The sequence below is a fragment of the Eschrichtius robustus genome, chromosome 15 (genome assembly GCF_028021215.1).
Source record: "Eschrichtius robustus isolate mEscRob2 chromosome 15, mEscRob2.pri, whole genome shotgun sequence".
Taxonomy (NCBI): Eukaryota; Metazoa; Chordata; class Mammalia; order Artiodactyla; family Eschrichtiidae; genus Eschrichtius; species Eschrichtius robustus.
The window spans coordinates 53,058,147-53,075,585 of record NC_090838.1 but is presented as its reverse complement, the minus strand read 5'-3'; the positions used below and the strand labels follow the sequence as shown (position 1 = coordinate 53,075,585).

The window sequence follows — 17,439 nt, the reverse complement described above, 5'->3', positions numbered from 1 at the left end:
GCAAAGACAAACATATCTCTACCTCTTTAAATCTTTATATTGAAGCATAATATACATACAGAAAAGGGTACATCATAAGAAACAATGACTTTTTTTTAAAGCCTGTTAGGTAAAATTTAAGCTTAATAATCTCAAATGCATCTCTTCATAAACTGGGGGTTTTTAAATAAAATTACTTCAGCACAAAAGCATTTTCTTAATTGCCAAATGTTAATTTCTTTTGATTTACTTTTTTCCCCAGTGGAAGGGCTGGGGAAAAACTCAAGTTGTGTATTAGATGGCTAATTTATCAATAAGACTGTTAAACGAAGACTAGAGTTACCAATTTACACTAAAATATTCATGCAAAAAAAGAGTTATCCCCAATTCCTCACTTTCTTTCATTTTCTACATCCCTTCCAACCCATCCCAAAGCAACTCATCTACAATACATTAAAATGTTTCTTCTATCTGCTCACTTCTCACCACATTGACTGTTAAAATTATCTCCATCTTCTTGGCTAATATTATATTACCTGGACCAGTACCATAGCGCCCTCTAAGTGTTCTCTTGGCTTCACTTTTTTCCTTTTTGGCACAATAATGGTTTGTATTATCTCTGGGCTTGCCAAATTTTTTTTTAATTTATTGTATTTATTTATTTTTGGCTGCATTGCTGTGCGTGGGCTTTCTCTAGTTGCTGCGAGCGGGGGCTACTCTTCCTTGCGGTGCGTGGGCTTCTCTCATTGCAGTGGTTTCTCTTGTTGCGGAGAACGGGCTCTAGGCGCGTGGGCTTCAGTAGTTGTGGCACACGAGCTCCAGAGAGCAGGCTCAGTAGTTGTGGCGCACGGGCTTAGCTGGGCCGTGGCATGTGGGATCTTCCCAGACCAGGGATTGAACCCCGTGTCCCCTGCATTGGCAGGCAGATTCTTAACCACTGCGCCACCAGGGAAGCCCCTGGGCTTGCCAAATTTTGAAACATGCTACAATAAAATTTAAAAAGGAAGGAGATTGTCATAATTGTGGAAAAGAGGTAAAAATGTGGAATGAAGATTGTCAGAAGTCCACGTAACCCCATTTTGAAGTGGAGTATTAATTTTGGCTCTGTTCATTCTGTATACCTAACCTTGCTAACAGAATGAAGGATGAAGTTTTGGGGTTTTTCTGTTTTTACCTTGAGATCACATTTTACCTAACTACTACCACACAGAGATTTGTAAGCAAAAGAGAATAGCTTTTAACGTGCAAAAAAACAGTTCCAACCATAGTGATTTTTTTTAATGAGTTCTCGGTATCATGGCTTCACTCTTGATTATATTATTCATCCTTCACACATGAATCAGGGATCCTATGAGGACATAAATCACATTGCATCAGTCCCTTATTTGAAGCCCTCCAATGGTCTCCTATTATACGTAGAATAAAATTCAGATTTCCTACCAAGGCCAACTTCTTGCCTTTGCTGTTCCCTCTGCATGTATTTTGTGCTCTCAGATCAGCTTGCCTCCTTAGAGAAGACTTCCCTCTCTCAAACGAAAGCAAAAGCCCTTTTCTAAAGGCTTTTAAATAATTTTTAAAATCTCCTCCAGTGAGTCTGATACCCAGTGATGCTGAGAACCACTGTAGTAAATGAGTCTTGCTTTTGCTTACAATGATTTTTCTGCCAATTTACTTCTTGGTACCTGTTACCACCTGCGGTTTAAGAAACTGGAAAACTAACATGTAGGAAGTGGAGGAAGGAAAGAAGGGAGGGAGGGAGGGAGGAGAAAGAGAGAGAGAGGAAGAGAGGAAGGGGAAGGAGAGGGAGGGAAGGAGAGCGGGAGAGGGAGGGAAGGAGGGAGGGAGGGAGGAAGAAAGAGAGAGAAGGAGAGAAAGAAAGAAAGAAAGAGAGAGGGAGAGAGGGAGGAGGAAGGGAGGAAAGAAGGGAAGAAGAAAGGAAGGAAGGAAGGGAGGAAGGGAAGGACAACCTGTACTAATCCAGTGCCAAAGGTCACACCCATGTGCTAAACACAAGGGTTATGTTCATAAACTCTAGAGAAGTCATACCACCTGTACCAACTTATTGTTTTTCTTAGTTCATGACATTTAACTCTGAATCAGAGTTGAAATCAGAGAAACCAAATGCAAATGTACCTCCTTAGAGCTGCCTTCCTCAGCTTCCTGGGTAAAGAGAGCCATTTCCTCTTCTGAGCTTTGATAAGGCTCTTCAGTCTCTGATACACTTTCTTACACTAATTACTACTATTTTTTGTTTACTGTCAGCTCCTTAGGATAAGAGACTTGGCCGCATTGTTCACTGATACATCCTCAACACCTACACAGTGCATGATACATGGTAGATGCTTAGTAAAATAGTGAATTATATGATTCATTTATTCATTCAACAACTATTTCCTGAATATCATGTGCCAAGCAGCATCCTAGACTTTGAGAATACAGCTGTGAACAAAACAGCAATAATCCTCACCCCATTACATGCTAATGTGGAGCACACACAAGATTAATAATTACAATAAAATATACAGCATGGCAGATAGTAATAAGTGCCAAGAAGAAAAAACAATGCAGAAAAAACTAATCTATGATGATAAAAGGTAGATCAGTGGTTGTCTAGGAACTGTGCTGGAGAGAGAGAGATGGATTGTACAGGGGAAGAAGGAGACTTTTAAGGGATGATGAACACATTCTGTCACTTGACTGCCATGGTGGTTCCACAAGTGTATATACCAGCCAAAATTAATCAAATTGGACACTTCAAATGGATACAGTTTATTGTATGGAAATTATAGCTCAATAAAGTTTTCAAAAATTAAAGCAGAAAGTAGAGGACTAAACTTTTAGAGAGGTGGTCAGTGAAAGCGTTATTGAGAAGATGAATTTTTTTAAAAAAGACCTCAGGAAAGTGAAAAGGCTAACTCTATAAATATCTGAGTGAAGACCAATCCAGAGAGAGGGAACAGCAAATGCACAGACCCTAAAGAGGTAGCATGCTTAGCACGATCCATGAATCAGCAATCAGCATGGGTCTAGCTAGAGCAGACTGAGCAAGGGAGAAAGCTATTAATCTGATTGTGAAAGGAAGCCCCTAGAGTGAGATGAGAGCCATGAATACATTAACTGACTTAGGCTTTAACAGAGTCACTCTGTTGACACACTGCTGTGTGTTGAGAATAGGCTAAAGAGCAGATGCAGAGAGGTCAGTTAGGAGGATGTTATTATAATCTAGGAGAGAAGTAATGGTGATCTGAACAGAGTAGAGGGGAGTAGTGAAAAGTAATCAAATTAAACCCAACAAGATTTGATGATGGACTAGATGTGGGCATGAGAAAAAGAGGATATGAACCGGAAGAATGGAGGTACCACTGACTGAGATGATAAAAAAATATAGAAGGAACAAATATGGGAGGCAAAGAAGGAACTTAGTCTGGGGCATATTCAATTTTTTGATACCTTTTTCACATTTAAATAGAGTTCTCGAGTATGTCATAAGTATATACCTGGAATTTAAGGGAGAAATCCAGTTTGGAGATATAAATTTGGGAGTTGTTAGGCTATAGATAGTATTTAAATCCATAGAACTGGGACTTCCCTGGTGGCGCAGCGGTTAAGAATCCGCCTTCCGATGCAGGGGATACAGGTTCGAGCCCTGGTCTGGGAAGATCCCACATGCCGCAGAGCACTTAAGCCCGTGTGCCACAACTAGTGAGCCTGCGCTCTAGAACCTGGGAGCCACAACTACTGAAGCCCACGCACCTAGAGCCCGTGCTCCACTACAAGAGAAGCCACCACAATGAGAAGCCCACGCACCGCAACAAAGAGTAGCCCCCACTTGCCGCAACTAGAGAAAGCTCGCGTGCAGCAATGAAGACCCAATGTAGCCAAAAATAAATAAATAAAATAAATTAAAACAAACAAACAAACAAAAAACTAAATGAGATCACCTAGGAAGTGTGTTGTAGATAGGGAAGAAAACAGGACCAAAGACTTAAGCCCAGGGACACTCCAACATTGAGAAGTGGGGTAAATGAGAAAGAACCAGCAAAAAAAAAGATATGAAAAGGGAAAAAAAAGGAACGGACTAGAAAATTAGGGGGAAAATTAGGCAAATGTGGTGTCCTGGAAGACAAGTGTTTCAAAGAAAAGAGAAGTCAAGTATGTCAAATGTTGCTCATGGATCAAGTCTCAAAAGGCTGTCATTTAAGACCAAAATAAATGCAAAATCATTACATAAATTTTTGAACAGAGGCTTGGTTAAGAAAACCAAGCATATTAATAGTAGAGCATTCTAATCTTAATACATCAAAAATATTAAGTACCACTTATTATTACACAATTCTTACATAAAACATACCCCCAAATGTCTTTTTAATGGGTAAATTATCAACTACTGAAAAGTTCTGATTTTAATGGTTTCAAAACTAGATGACCACTTACATATTTTCCCCACTAGCTATTACCTATTCTCTGTTATGTAAATAATCATTCTAATTAGTAACGTTAAAAGTTTTTTAGCATCTTTTTCTCTTTTGTAAAACATTTCCTTCTGTACAAGGTGTTTTTTGTAAATAGCTAATTCAGAGTTAGTCAGAATTTAAATATTAAGTTGTGGATCCCCATGTTTGTTTTTTAGCAAAAATGAACACAATGAAAATCACAATGGCTTTCGAGGAGGACCAAATTTTTTATTCTATTTATTTTCTGGGTTGTTATAGACTTTAGGCACTGTCCTACAAATTATATCTTGGAACTGTAAGTTTAGGACCACAACTTTAGAAAACAAACTATTATGAAACACATCTTCGAGCTACAAAAAAGGGTTGACCCATTCAGAATTAAAGTTTAAATAAACTCAATGTTCAAAACCTGATATAAAATATAAAATGGAAAATTCCTTTATTTAAAAAAAAAGTGGGACTTCCCTGGTGGTGCAGAGGCTAGGACTCCGCGCTCCCAATGCAGGGGGCCTGAGTTCGATCCCTGGTCAGGGAACTAGATCCCACATGCATGCCGCAACTAAGAGTTTGCATGCCGCAGCTTAGGAGTCCGCCTGCAGCAACTAAGAACCGGTGCAACCGAAGAAATAAATAAATTAAAAAAAAAAAAAAGTATTCTAAACTGATTTAAGCATCCTCAAGCTGTTAAATTTCATCAATCGTACTGACAAAGGGTGGTTTGTTTATTAGATTAGCTTGACTAATTTCTCTGGAGGCTTTCCTTTATTACATTGTTAAAAGTGAAAATCCAACCTTAAAAACAAGAATTATCAGAAATAGACCAAGCATTACAGCGTGTATAACCAAATAAGATTATCTAAACTTTCCTCCATAACTACTGAGAATAAAGCAAAATGGTGAATAAGTGTTAATAAAATAAAATGGCATTTTATTTACTCTCTATATCCCATCTTTACAAATTTTCCCATATATTGGTACACATATAGATGTATGTATGTATGTAAGAGAGAAAGGGCATGAGAAAGAGAATGTGCTTTAAACTTTGCTTCTTCTATGACACAAAGCAGGGAGTTGTGGTGGCTCTGCTCCGGCTTATGAAGCTACAATGCTACGTAAGAGAGCTCAGCATAAACTGATTATTAATCACAGGTTTTAGCAGGTTCTTATTCCTTACCACCAGAATTATACAAGGAGATCAGCGTACCTTGTTGTAGAAGGAATTGTGGAAATTAAAAATAAGTGATTACTTTCTTTTGAGATTAGATGTTTACCTATGTTTTGGACAAAATGCTGGCCTTTTTTTAATCCAGAGCCTAACCTGTCTTGATCCTAGAAATCAGAGTGTGTTTACCATTGCATATACTCTTTTTTTTTTTTTTAACCATTGTATATAGTCTCTTGATATGTGATATTCTCTTATCTAACTGCTTGAAAATGACAGAATTGAGCATATGATGAGTTGGCCAGAAAAAAATTATATCAGTAAAGGTAAATTCTATCTTCTTCCCTGTGTCTGCTGAAAACACAACCCAAAACTAGAGGAGTTTTGGTACACTAAAACTTAAGTCTAGAAAGGGCAATAACATTATTCATTGTTTTAAAAAGACAATATGGACTTCCCTGGTGGTCCAGTGGGTAAGACTCTGCACTCCCAATGCAGGGGGCCTGGGTTCGATCCCTGGTTGGGGAACTAGATCCCATATGCATGCCGCAACTAAGAGTTCACATGCCACAATTAAAGATCCTGCGTGCCGCAACTACGACCAGTGCAGCCAAAATAAATAAATATTTTTAAAAAATAAAAATAAAAAGACAATAAAGAAACGGAGATTTATATTTCAGGATCTCTACAGGCAGGGAATCTCTAAATGCTCATTTAAGAACAATTCAGCAGAAGAAAGAAGAAATAATTTACTACTAAATGGTTTAGCACAGAAGCTGTGGCTAAATGTTTCCTCACAAAACATCCTATTGGTTTTGAAAAACAAGAAGTCACAAAAGAAAAACCAACATGTCTTTATAAAATGCCAAAATTCAGTCTCAAAAAAAGAGAAATAACCATGTATGAGACTCTACTAAGCATATAAATTATTTCCCCAAAAGTTACCGTTTAAAAAAAGAAAACACTCTATGAGAATTTCTATTTAAGTTCCAGGAATGGAAAACACAACAGTGGTATTAATGAAGTAAGCAGAACAATAAAACTTTCCTAAAGACACATGCCAGATTCCAACAGTCCTCAAGGCTTAGGTCCCTCAGTGATTTATGATCAAATATGAAAGGATCACAATTATATGAGTAAAACACCGATGTTCTTCCCTTTGGACATGAAATGTTCACCGCAGAGTTTTCTGTGTACTTTTATAACTGAATTCATGTTTTATTCTTGCAAAAATTTTATTTCTGTTGAAGAAAAACATTCACTACAAGAAAGGTATTTAGCTCACTAGTGCATAGTCATTTTCTCTAGCTTTACATATTTCCATAAATATATACTGCCTTAGTTACTTCTCTATTACTTTGGCTTCCTCATATCCCAAAGGCATTATATATTGTGGTTAATAAGAAAAAAAAGTTAATGCGTGCACTTGGCTGCCAATTGTCAAATGCACTTTTTGGGCCAAAGAAAGAAGTAATGCAGACAAACTGAGCAGGAGAGAGAAATTTAAAAAGAGAGGGAAAGACAGAAAAAACCTACCACATCTAGTGTCTGAATAAATAGTCCCCAAGCACTTCACAAATTATGGTAAGTAGAAGTAATATGCCAACATATACTGAATTCTCACTGTAAAAATTTAATACCAAGCTATATTAACATTTCAAATCAGAGTAGTTGGCACCTTCAACACAGTGGTTCTCAACCTTGGATGAATACTGAAATCACCAGTTTTTAGTTGTTGTAGTGTTCTTTTTTTTTTGGCCACGCCGCGTGGCATGTGGGATCTTAGTTCCCCGACCAGGGATCGAACCCGTGCCCCCTGCAGTAGAAGTGTGGAGTCTTATTAACCACTGGACCACCAGGTAAGTGCCCCCACCCTTGTTTTTTTTCTAAAATCACCAGTTTTAAAGAATACTGATGCCCAGGTCCCATCCCCACAGATTCTTACTTAATTGGTCTGAAGTATGTCCAGAGCATGAAAATTTTTAAAGCTCCGAAAGTGATTCTTATGTGCAGCCATGATTGAGAACCACTGATTTAAAATGACATAAATTGAAGACAGTAATTTAGTTGTTGGGGTACATGGACACACACACCCCAGAGTTCAAAAAACTTGGTCATCCTTCTTAGAAGCAACCTCTTAATATCCTAGAATCATTAATTCTCTCACAAGCTCATCCAATGACAGCAGTGTAAAAATAACTTTGCCTTTGTTGCCTATATGTGTTCTAAAAACTGGTAAGTTGATTTAGTAGAGTATTTCATAAATAACATTCACCTAGAAGCTGACAGAAGTACTAACCAAGGATCCAGGCCTCACAAAAACATTTCCAGTAGGATCTGGGTTGTATATTTTACTGCCAGCCTAGGTTCTATTACAGTTTACTTCTTTCTTTACAACTTTTCTTGATTTAAGAATATATTTGCGTTCAAAGGATTTTGTGGGTTAAAGTGCATTTTCAATCCTTTTCACAGTGACCATTTTCTTTACAACTTTGAAGTATAAGTAATGTACAATAAACTGCATATCTAAAGCATGCAATTTCATAAGTTTTGACATACATATATTTACATCCATAAAACAGCTGCCACAATGAACATAAACATTTTTTTCACACTTAAAAATTTTCATGCACCCCTCTGTAATCTAATCTATCCCTCCCTCTACTCTTATGCCCAGGCATCTGCTTTCTGTCACTATAGATTACGTTGCATTTTCTAGGATTTTATATGAGTAGAATCATACATTATGTTAAAAAAAGTTTTTATCTGGCTTATTTCACTCAGCAAATGATTTTGAGATTCAACCATTTTGTTGCATATATAAAAAGTTCTTTCCTTCTTATTACTGAGTGATATTCCTATCAACGCTCATGATTACCACATTGTATAACCAACATGTTTTATAACCAACATGTTTTCTTGGCACAGACTATTGTGAGAAGCTAACAAAAGCTCCTAGATGTTGGTGTCAATGGTTTTTGGAAAAACTAAGTCTGGTTATCCCCATTTTATTTTTTTTATTTTTATTTAATTTTATTTATTTATTTATTTATTTATGGCTGCACTGCGTCTTTGTTGCTGCGCTTGGGCTTTCTCTAGTTGCAGAGAGCGGGGGCTACTCTTCGTTGCGGTGGATGGGCCTCTCACTGTGGTGGCTTCTCTTGTTGCAGAGCACAGACTCTAGGCATGTGGGCTTCAGTAGTTGTGGCTCGCAGGCTCTAGAGCACAGACTCAGTAGCTGTGGCGCATGGGCTTAGTTACTCTGCGGCATGTGGGATCTTCCCGGACCAGGGCTCGAACCTGTGTCCCCTGCATTGGCAGGCAGATTCCCAACCACTGAGCCACCAGGGAAGCCCTGATCCCCATTTTAGTTCTCACTTTACCACTTATCAGCTGTGTTTGAAGCAAGTCACTTATCTGTCTCATACACCTTCTCTGGAAAATGAGGATATACCACCTCACCTATGTAATTCACCTTAGATGAGTACTTAAGGACTCTCTGATTTCTAAGACCTACTGATTCTATTGAAATAGGTAAACCTTCTAGAAAGATAGGAGTGCCCATTTGTTTATATATTGTCTGTGGCTGCTTTTGAGCTGCACCAAGAATGATGAGTACTTGTGACAGAAACTGTATAGTTGTCAAGCATAAAATATCTGTCCTCTCAAAAAAAAGTTTACCAACTTGTTCTAAGTAATCATGAAATGTTCCTCAAGCTAGCTAAAGAATCATGTGTAGTGATGTTTAGATTTACTGATTGACAAAAACACATTCTACTGTTCTAAAAAAAAATGCTTTTTCTTGTTACTTTAGCTAACAAAATGAAAGAAAAACCATAGGAATTTAAAAATAGATTTTTAAAATCCCTGGGTCAGTACCCAATAAATTCAGATGGTATATAAGTTACTAAAATCAAAAGGCACATTATAAACCCCAGTTCAAGAAATATTAGGAAAATATCGAGTTAAAGAAATACTATAATAGTTTTCTAGGAAAGTCAAAGTAGATATGTATGTTTTCATATTCCTGCCCAAATGATAAATACTTGACAAAATGAAATAATCACTACTGCCAGAATGAAAAATGAACAGCCTATAAAAATGGCTGGTGAAACTTAGATATCCAAGAATACTTTCTGCACCTTTCTGTCAGATTTCTGGTCTAGGAATAATAGGAGGAAGGCTGTATAACACAGTGGTTAAGAAAATGGACTTTAGGATCAGAGAAACCAAAGTCAGTAAAGGCAATTAGCACTACTGCAAAATAACTGAATAAAAGGTCCTCAAATTATATTTTGAAAAAGAACAATTTTTTAAAAGCCATTATCTTTTAAATTAAAATTAAAGTCATTAGGGAACTACAAATACTGGAAAAACACTAAGAAACTCAAGAAGGGATTATGTGAGGAAACCTGCCAGCTAAACAAATGCTCTCATCATTAGAAGAAAAGATATAAATTTCTATTATAGGATGTAATAGAACCACTTATTTGATTATTTATCTGAAAATAAATCTGGTTAACTAATTCAGTGATCTGGGTTTTCTCTTCCTAATTACAAGTTGCTGCTTTTTTTTTTCCCAAAAGACATATACCAGGTCATTAAAAGTCTGATCTGGCAGTCATCTGGAGTACAAACTGAAGACTTCAAAGAAAAACCATGTAGATGTCTGCTATAAGGACATTGGAAACTGCAAGGAAAGCAGTACTGTTTTGTAAATAATCAAGATCAATTAAAAACAATTTGTAGGCTCAAGGACAGAAATAGTACACTTTAGGGTCTTTAGGAACAACACAATGTTGTAATTAAAATACATTGCTGGGACTTCCCTGGTGGTGCAGTGGTTAAGAATCCACCTGCCAGTGCAGGGGACACGGGTTCGAGCCCTGGTCCAGGAAGATCCCACATGCCGCAGAGCAACTGAGCCTGCGAGCCACAGCTACTGAAGCCCACATGCCTAGAGCCCGTGCTCCACAACAAGAGAAGCCACCACAATGAGAAGCCTGCTCACCGCAACTAGAAAAAGCCCGCACGCAGCAATGAAGAGCCAATGCAGCCAAAAATAAATAAATAAATAAAAATAAATTTATTAAAAAAAAAAACACATTGCCTCCTATACCTGAATGCCTATAAAGATGAGTTTTGTGAGATAGGTTTGTTCTATGTTGTTTAATCTCAATTCCTGGTCTTTACTTAGCATCTTTATCATTGCCTTGGAGATTCTGACCAAACGCCATGAACTCAGATCTAACCAAAAGGGAACAGTGGCCAACTTCTGTGCAATCACCTTATTGACCCATTTTGTTCTTTTGAGATAGCTGCCGGAGGCTGGTTTTCAGACTCTATCCACAGTTGGGAATATCCAAACTTTCAGATGATTCTATCTTTGAAAAGGGATTCTGAAAACAAGAATCTTTTCCTGTTATCATTATCTCTGCAAACAAAGACTGTTACATAACATCATTCTGAATGTATGGCTAATATGTAATGGAAAATACAGTTTACAAAGGGAAATTGAAATTGAACTCACCTGTCCACTTTTCCCTATTTCCAGCTCCATTATGGCAACAGGAGTGTGCATTTGAGCTGAGTGTCTTGACTGCGATTTGCCATCAACTCTCCAGCTCAAGCCCCGAAGCCCACTGTCCCAGCGGCTCTGGTTCATGAGGCTCTCTCGGATTTTTGTCTTATGGCTCTTCCAGAATTTGGCAATGACAGCAGCTTGGTCAGATGTGATCCCGCCTTGCTTTTTGGTTTGAGCAGTCAAGAATGCCTCCAGCTGGTTGAAATCCATGTCTGCAGATGCAATAGACTATAATGACAGAAAAAAAAAGCCAATATGAATTTGGTAGATAATTAGAAAAAGATGCATCTTAACTACAGATCACATTTTGAGTGATTCTTAATCACTGAATAAGCTTTCAAAAAGGGTCATCAAAAGACAGTAATGAGAATAAGTGCTTCATAAATACAAAAATATTCCCTTTGAAAATACTGAATATCAGAAAAGCTATTTTGAAAAATTCCATGTTGGGAATTCCCTGGCGGTCCAGTGGACAGGACTCCACGCTCTCACTGCCGAGGGCCCAGGTTCAATCCACAGTAGGGGAACTAAGATCCCACAAGCCACACGGCGTGGCCAAAAAAAAAAAAAAAATCTGTGTCACTCAAATTCTCTATCAATAACTAGAATCTATAAATATCCAGTTCCATGATGAGGAAATAATAAAATATAAATAAAATTAAAATGTAAAAATAATAAAACAAGAGAATAAAATGAATTAGTGCTCTGATGAAATCTTACATAATTTCACAGTGCCTTGTAGCCAGGCTTAGTTTGATATACTATAACTGGGTAATGCCTTGTCCATACAAAGTACTAAGTAAATTTTGTTAAGTGAATGAATTAGTTTAGTTTTATAGCCCATCTTCAACCAAATAGCTCATATCCAATAATACTACTCTGAAACTGTATACTACTTTATTCTTTTCCATAAATTTTCAAATCTTAATTGCCATTGCTGTTCTGAGAACAGTAAGCAGCTAAACTGAAGCGGGAAATCATCAAAGGGCTGGGGCAATGGAGGCCTGAATAGGTCAGTGATGGTTAATGATTTGGTCTCAGAACAAGCTTCCCCCTGCCTGGCCATGAGGATTGGTATGAGCTCCAAACCAAAATATCATAGTACCTCCTTTCTCTGGGCACAATGATTGATCCAAATTAATCTCCCAATTTAGGAGGAGAAGTGGTCTTGCCTCCTGGGGTCATGGTACCAGAAGAACATGAGACTGGAGGGTTGCAGACAGACATCTTTGATCTTTTGGCAAAAGCCTGATTGCAATATAATAGAATGAAGCCAAGCAGAGATGAGAGTGGGTTCTAATGGAGTGATATCCTGTTCTGTAACCCCCAAGGCCTTGGTTCCTGCAGACCTTTCTTCAACTCTGTATGTTATCTCGGCATCTTTTCCACCTGTAGGCACCAAAAACTCCCATTTACTATTCAAGATAGTTTAAGCTGTATTCCTATCATTTGGAACCAAGAGTCCTGCCTACACTTGAGCAGTAGCAGTGAGAACAGAGGAATGTAAAGGTAGACAGTGTACAGGTGGAGTATAGGTAGAATAGGTGGAACGGAGGCTGAAAGACAAACATGCTGTCTTTCATTCCTCCATTAATATGAAAAAGTTGTACGATAAATATTACAACATAGATTAAAGATATTTCACATTACAATTCAACAAATGTTTACTGAATATCTGCCTATTTACCAGGTAGGAGGACCCAAAATCTCTGGCTATGCCACTCAATAGAAACATTAATTTGTATAATATACTATAATTAAATAAAATTATTTCCACCAGCACTTTGCTTCACACTATCACATCACAACACAGGTGATGTGTATCATTCTTTTCCTCAAAGCATATTAAGAAATCTATTCTGATTTAACTTCACTTGTGACAGAAGTTATTTTGGTTGGGTTCCAGTCAATAATATCCTGAACTGGGGTCAATTCATCCAAAAACGGTATTACCGTCTCTGTAACATATTCTTGTTTTTACTTGCCCAACTCTTTAAAAATGTAAAAACCATTCTTAGCTAATGGGCTATACAAAAATAGTGTGTCCTGCAGGATGTAATTTGCCAACCCCTGCTCAAGAACATCCTGCAAAACAAACTGACACATGTCCTACATGACTTGGCAATGTCCCATCTAATATTATGCGGAACCTGTTTGTAACTACCTGGGCTTAGAAATTAATCTTTTTCTTTTTACATAAAAAAATATTTTTTGGCACAGTTTTATTAATAAGCTCTAAATTTTCCAGGAATGCAACTAACACAGGTTGTATCAATACTTTGGTTTGGTCAGAACTTTACAAATAGGTTGCTGAGCATTTTGGAAAATCTCATTACCAGTGGCAATACCATTCATATTTTGATATCTGAACTACCAAAACAACACATCTATATATGTCTGCATTTACTGCTGCACATTCACAGTGATTCTACATATAGGTGCAAGTATTTGATTAATTCATTACATGTTCTAATGCAGTAATGCTTCAACATTTACATTGTTAAATATATATTTTAAATTACTGTATTATTTTATTTTCCTTATAACTTTCCTTTATATTACATGTATGCCATCATATTATTAGAAATTATACATGTTAATTTTACTATATGTGAACTATAATTATATATGCATTTCATTTAAGGTTAATAAAGGAACTGTATGGTCAGACCACTCAAGATGGCTGTTCTCTTGCTCTCTGTACATCCCCTGCCTGACCAGTGCCTGCTTCACCTATACCCTACACTATGACTGACCTTCCTACAAACTTGCCCCAGACCCCAGCTAGTGACTGTTCTTATCAAAAGGGTGGTGAGGGGTGTGCCCCTCTGCTGGTTTCCCTGGTAACTAATGAGCCAACCTGATGTAATTCCCCCTATAATTGGCAATCTCCCCTTCCACCCAGGAGCGAAGCCTGCCACCATGTCCTGCTTGCTGTCTGTCACACGTGGTGGGGTGTTGCCCCAGGACCTTGCTGCAGATGTGTAAGCTCCCCCATCCATTAAACCACTGATGTCTCTGTCGCTGACTCTGAGCTCTTTCTTCGGTCTTGAAGCTGGGCAAGTGCAGGCCTTCTAGGCCTGCAGGGTGCAGCCCAACAGGGACACTGGAAAATATTCACTATAAAAAGGAAACCCTGGGTCTGATAGGTTTGAGAGCTACTGAGGATCAAGTCCAAACCCAACACAACAGGCCCTTCAAAATGTGAGCTGACTTATTATAAGCAGATAGGCTAGAGGGTCCTTGGAGAAAGAGAACCAAGAATGGCTCTCTTGACATAAGAGAACCCATTTAGGCCTAAGCCATTTTGTGATCTAAGCCTGGCTGCCATGCTTGCCCTTGAACAGATCTCAGTAATTAATGATCTTAAGGGAGGGAATGCAGAAACTAGGGAGGAGCAGTCAAGAAACAACAGTGCAGCCTTGGGGCAGGGTCCTCGTTCCTCAAGGGATATACATAATATATCTTTGAGTTCTGCAGGAACTAAGGCCCCCACCAGGTGGAGGATGGAATGAAGATGTTGATAGTCTAGACTTTAATCAACTAAAGCCTGGACTCTGCCAACCTTTGCCCCAATTCTATGCTGAATTCTCCTCTGCTCAAGCCCCTTCATGAATATACATGTACCCTTAGTTTAAAACTTCCCCAATTTTGCTGTTCAGGAAGACACTGCTTTGAGAAAGATCTCCAGTGTTCTCCTTACTTGCTGCAAGTAATAAATCCTTCCTTCTCTCAATCTCTGGCTTGGTTGTGGCTATTGGCTCAATTCTCACCACTCTTGGGCAAACCCAGTTTTCTGGTAACATTATCCTCCTATCTTATTTTACTCCCTGCCTCCCACACTTGCCACTCAAACAGCACTAACTTGTTCATAATGCCCCTGCTACCAATCCCAGTATGCTAGCTGCTTCTTTCTGTGTGCCTCTGTTCACGCTATTCTAACTGCCTGAAATGTCCTTTCATCACCACCTTCACCGGATTAACTTCTATTCACCATTCAAGACTCAGTTCAAGCATGACTCCCCCAATATTCCTCCTCCCCTAGTAAGGTAAGGGTGCCTCTCTATTCCAAAAATGCCCTAATATCTCTATCATAGCACTCACCTCAATGTAATGAAGCTTTCTGTTTACAAGTCTATTTCACCCAACAGACTTTAATCTTTGACAGAGTCTAATTTATGTATCTCTGCAAATATAGGATCTAACACAACTTTTTGAATTTATGTTCTAAGAAGCACAACTGTATCAACAACTTTTTAAACCAAAAGTAATAAACGTTGCAGATTAAGTCTAGAAGTATCTACAGTTACCAACTCCTTGCTCTACAAAATCTTACCGTATATATCACAAACTATAAACTCCTAGATAAAGTAGAAAATAATCCCATGGTGCTGATATCTGTTTGCCTAATCTAGCCTTGCAAATTAGCAAGGGGCTCAGAGCTAAAGGATATTTAGGCTAGGAAATCAGGAGAAAGGAAGAATCTGATTGAAAGATAAAAATGCAAACCATCATATTAATGTTATTGACAATGTTGTGCTGCTAGAATATAATCATAGAACAACCCCACATGATGTGGCTGCTGGTGGGCAGCTTGGAGAAACCACTGGTCACCTAGTCTACACAGATCAGCAATATGCTAAAAATGTATTTGACTGAAATATGATGATCCAATTACAACTTTTAAATGTTAAAAATTAATAATTATCAGTTTGAAACTTAAATTTCAAATGAACAAAAAAAGTGAGGTAGTAGGAGACAGGAAAACAGAAGAGACGTAAAAACATGCCAAGTTGTTCTATTTCAGAGAAAAGAAACAGACTGATATGTATGCAGTTCCGATCAAAATCCTAGCAAGAGGGCTTCCCTGGTGGCGCAGTGGTTGAGAATCTGCCTGCTAAGGCAAGGGACAGGGGTTCGAGCCCTGGTCTCGGAAAATCCCACATGCCGCGGGGCAACTGAGCCCGTGAGCCACAACTACTGACCCTGCGCGTCTGGAGCCTGTGCCCGGCAATGGGAGGGGCCGCGATAGTGAAAGGCCCGCGCACCGCGATGAAGAGTGGCCCCCGCTTGCCGCAACTAGAGGAAGCCCTCGCACGAAACAAAGACCCAACACAGCCAAAAATAAATAAATAAATAAATAAAAGTAGCTATTAATAAAAAAATTTAAAATTAAAAATCCTAGCAAGATTTTTTGTAGGTATAGACAAAATTATTGTAAAATTTAAATGGAAAGGCAAAGGAAGTGGAGTAGATAAAACAATTTTGAATAAGAACAATAAAGTGGGAGGAATTGGTCTTCTGCATTTCAAGATTTAATTCACCGCTACAGTAATCAAGATTCTGTGATATCTGCAGACAGACAGATACATAGACCAATGGAATACACAGACCAATAAAAAACACAGAAACAGACCCCCACAAAATGGGCAACTCATCTTTGACAAAGGTGCAAAAGCAATTCAATGAAGGAAAGAAAGATAGCATTTTCAGCAAAAGGTGCTCAAGCAAGTAGATATCCATAGGTTAAAAAAGAGAACCTCAACCTTAGTCTCATAACATATAAAAGTAAATTTTAAGTGGATCACGGGCTTAGATATAATGAAAAACTGTAAATCTTAGACAGAAAAAGAAAGACAATCTTTGGGATCTAGGACTAATCAAAGCATTCTTAGACTTGACACCAAAAGCATGATCCATAAAAGCAAAAACTGTTAAATTCGACCTCATCAAAATTAACCTTCACCATGTGCAAAAAACCCTGTGAAGGGGATAAAGACATACTTCAAATTGGGAGAAAATATTTCAAGCCGCATATCTAACCAAGGACTAGTATCTAGAATATATAAAGAACTTTCAGGGACTTCCCTGGAGGTCCAGCGGTTAAGACTGCACACTTCCACTGCAGCGGGCGCGAGTTCCATCCCTGGTCGGGGAACTCTTTAAGATCCCGCATGTCACACGGTGCGGCCAAAAGAAAAAACAAAAAAGAACTTTCAAAGTGTGATATTAAAAAATAAACAATCCCATTAGAAACTGGATAAAACATATGAGAGACATTTCACCAGAGCAGATATTCAGATGGTAAATAAGTACAATGAAAAATGCTAAACATCATTAGCCACCAGAGAAATGCAAATTAAAACCACAATGAGATGTCACTATACACTTATCAGAATGGCTAAAATGTAAAAATAGTGACAAGACAGGATACAGAGACTCTGGATCACTCATACATTGTTGGTGGGAATGTAAAATGG

At 38.1% G+C, this 17,439-nt stretch overlaps 1 protein-coding gene across 1 annotated transcript in view; it reads right to left on the bottom strand.

Annotated features, from left to right (window-relative positions):
* Nucleotides 1-17,439, bottom strand: part of COMMD1 (copper metabolism domain containing 1) — a 148,320-nt gene that overhangs the window by 68,774 nt on the left and 62,107 nt on the right. Inside the window, exon 2 of the mRNA XM_068564963.1 lies at nt 11,126-11,407. Coding sequence (XP_068421064.1) covers nt 11,126-11,407 — 282 coding nt within the window. The remainder of the gene's footprint in view (nt 1-11,125; nt 11,408-17,439) is intronic.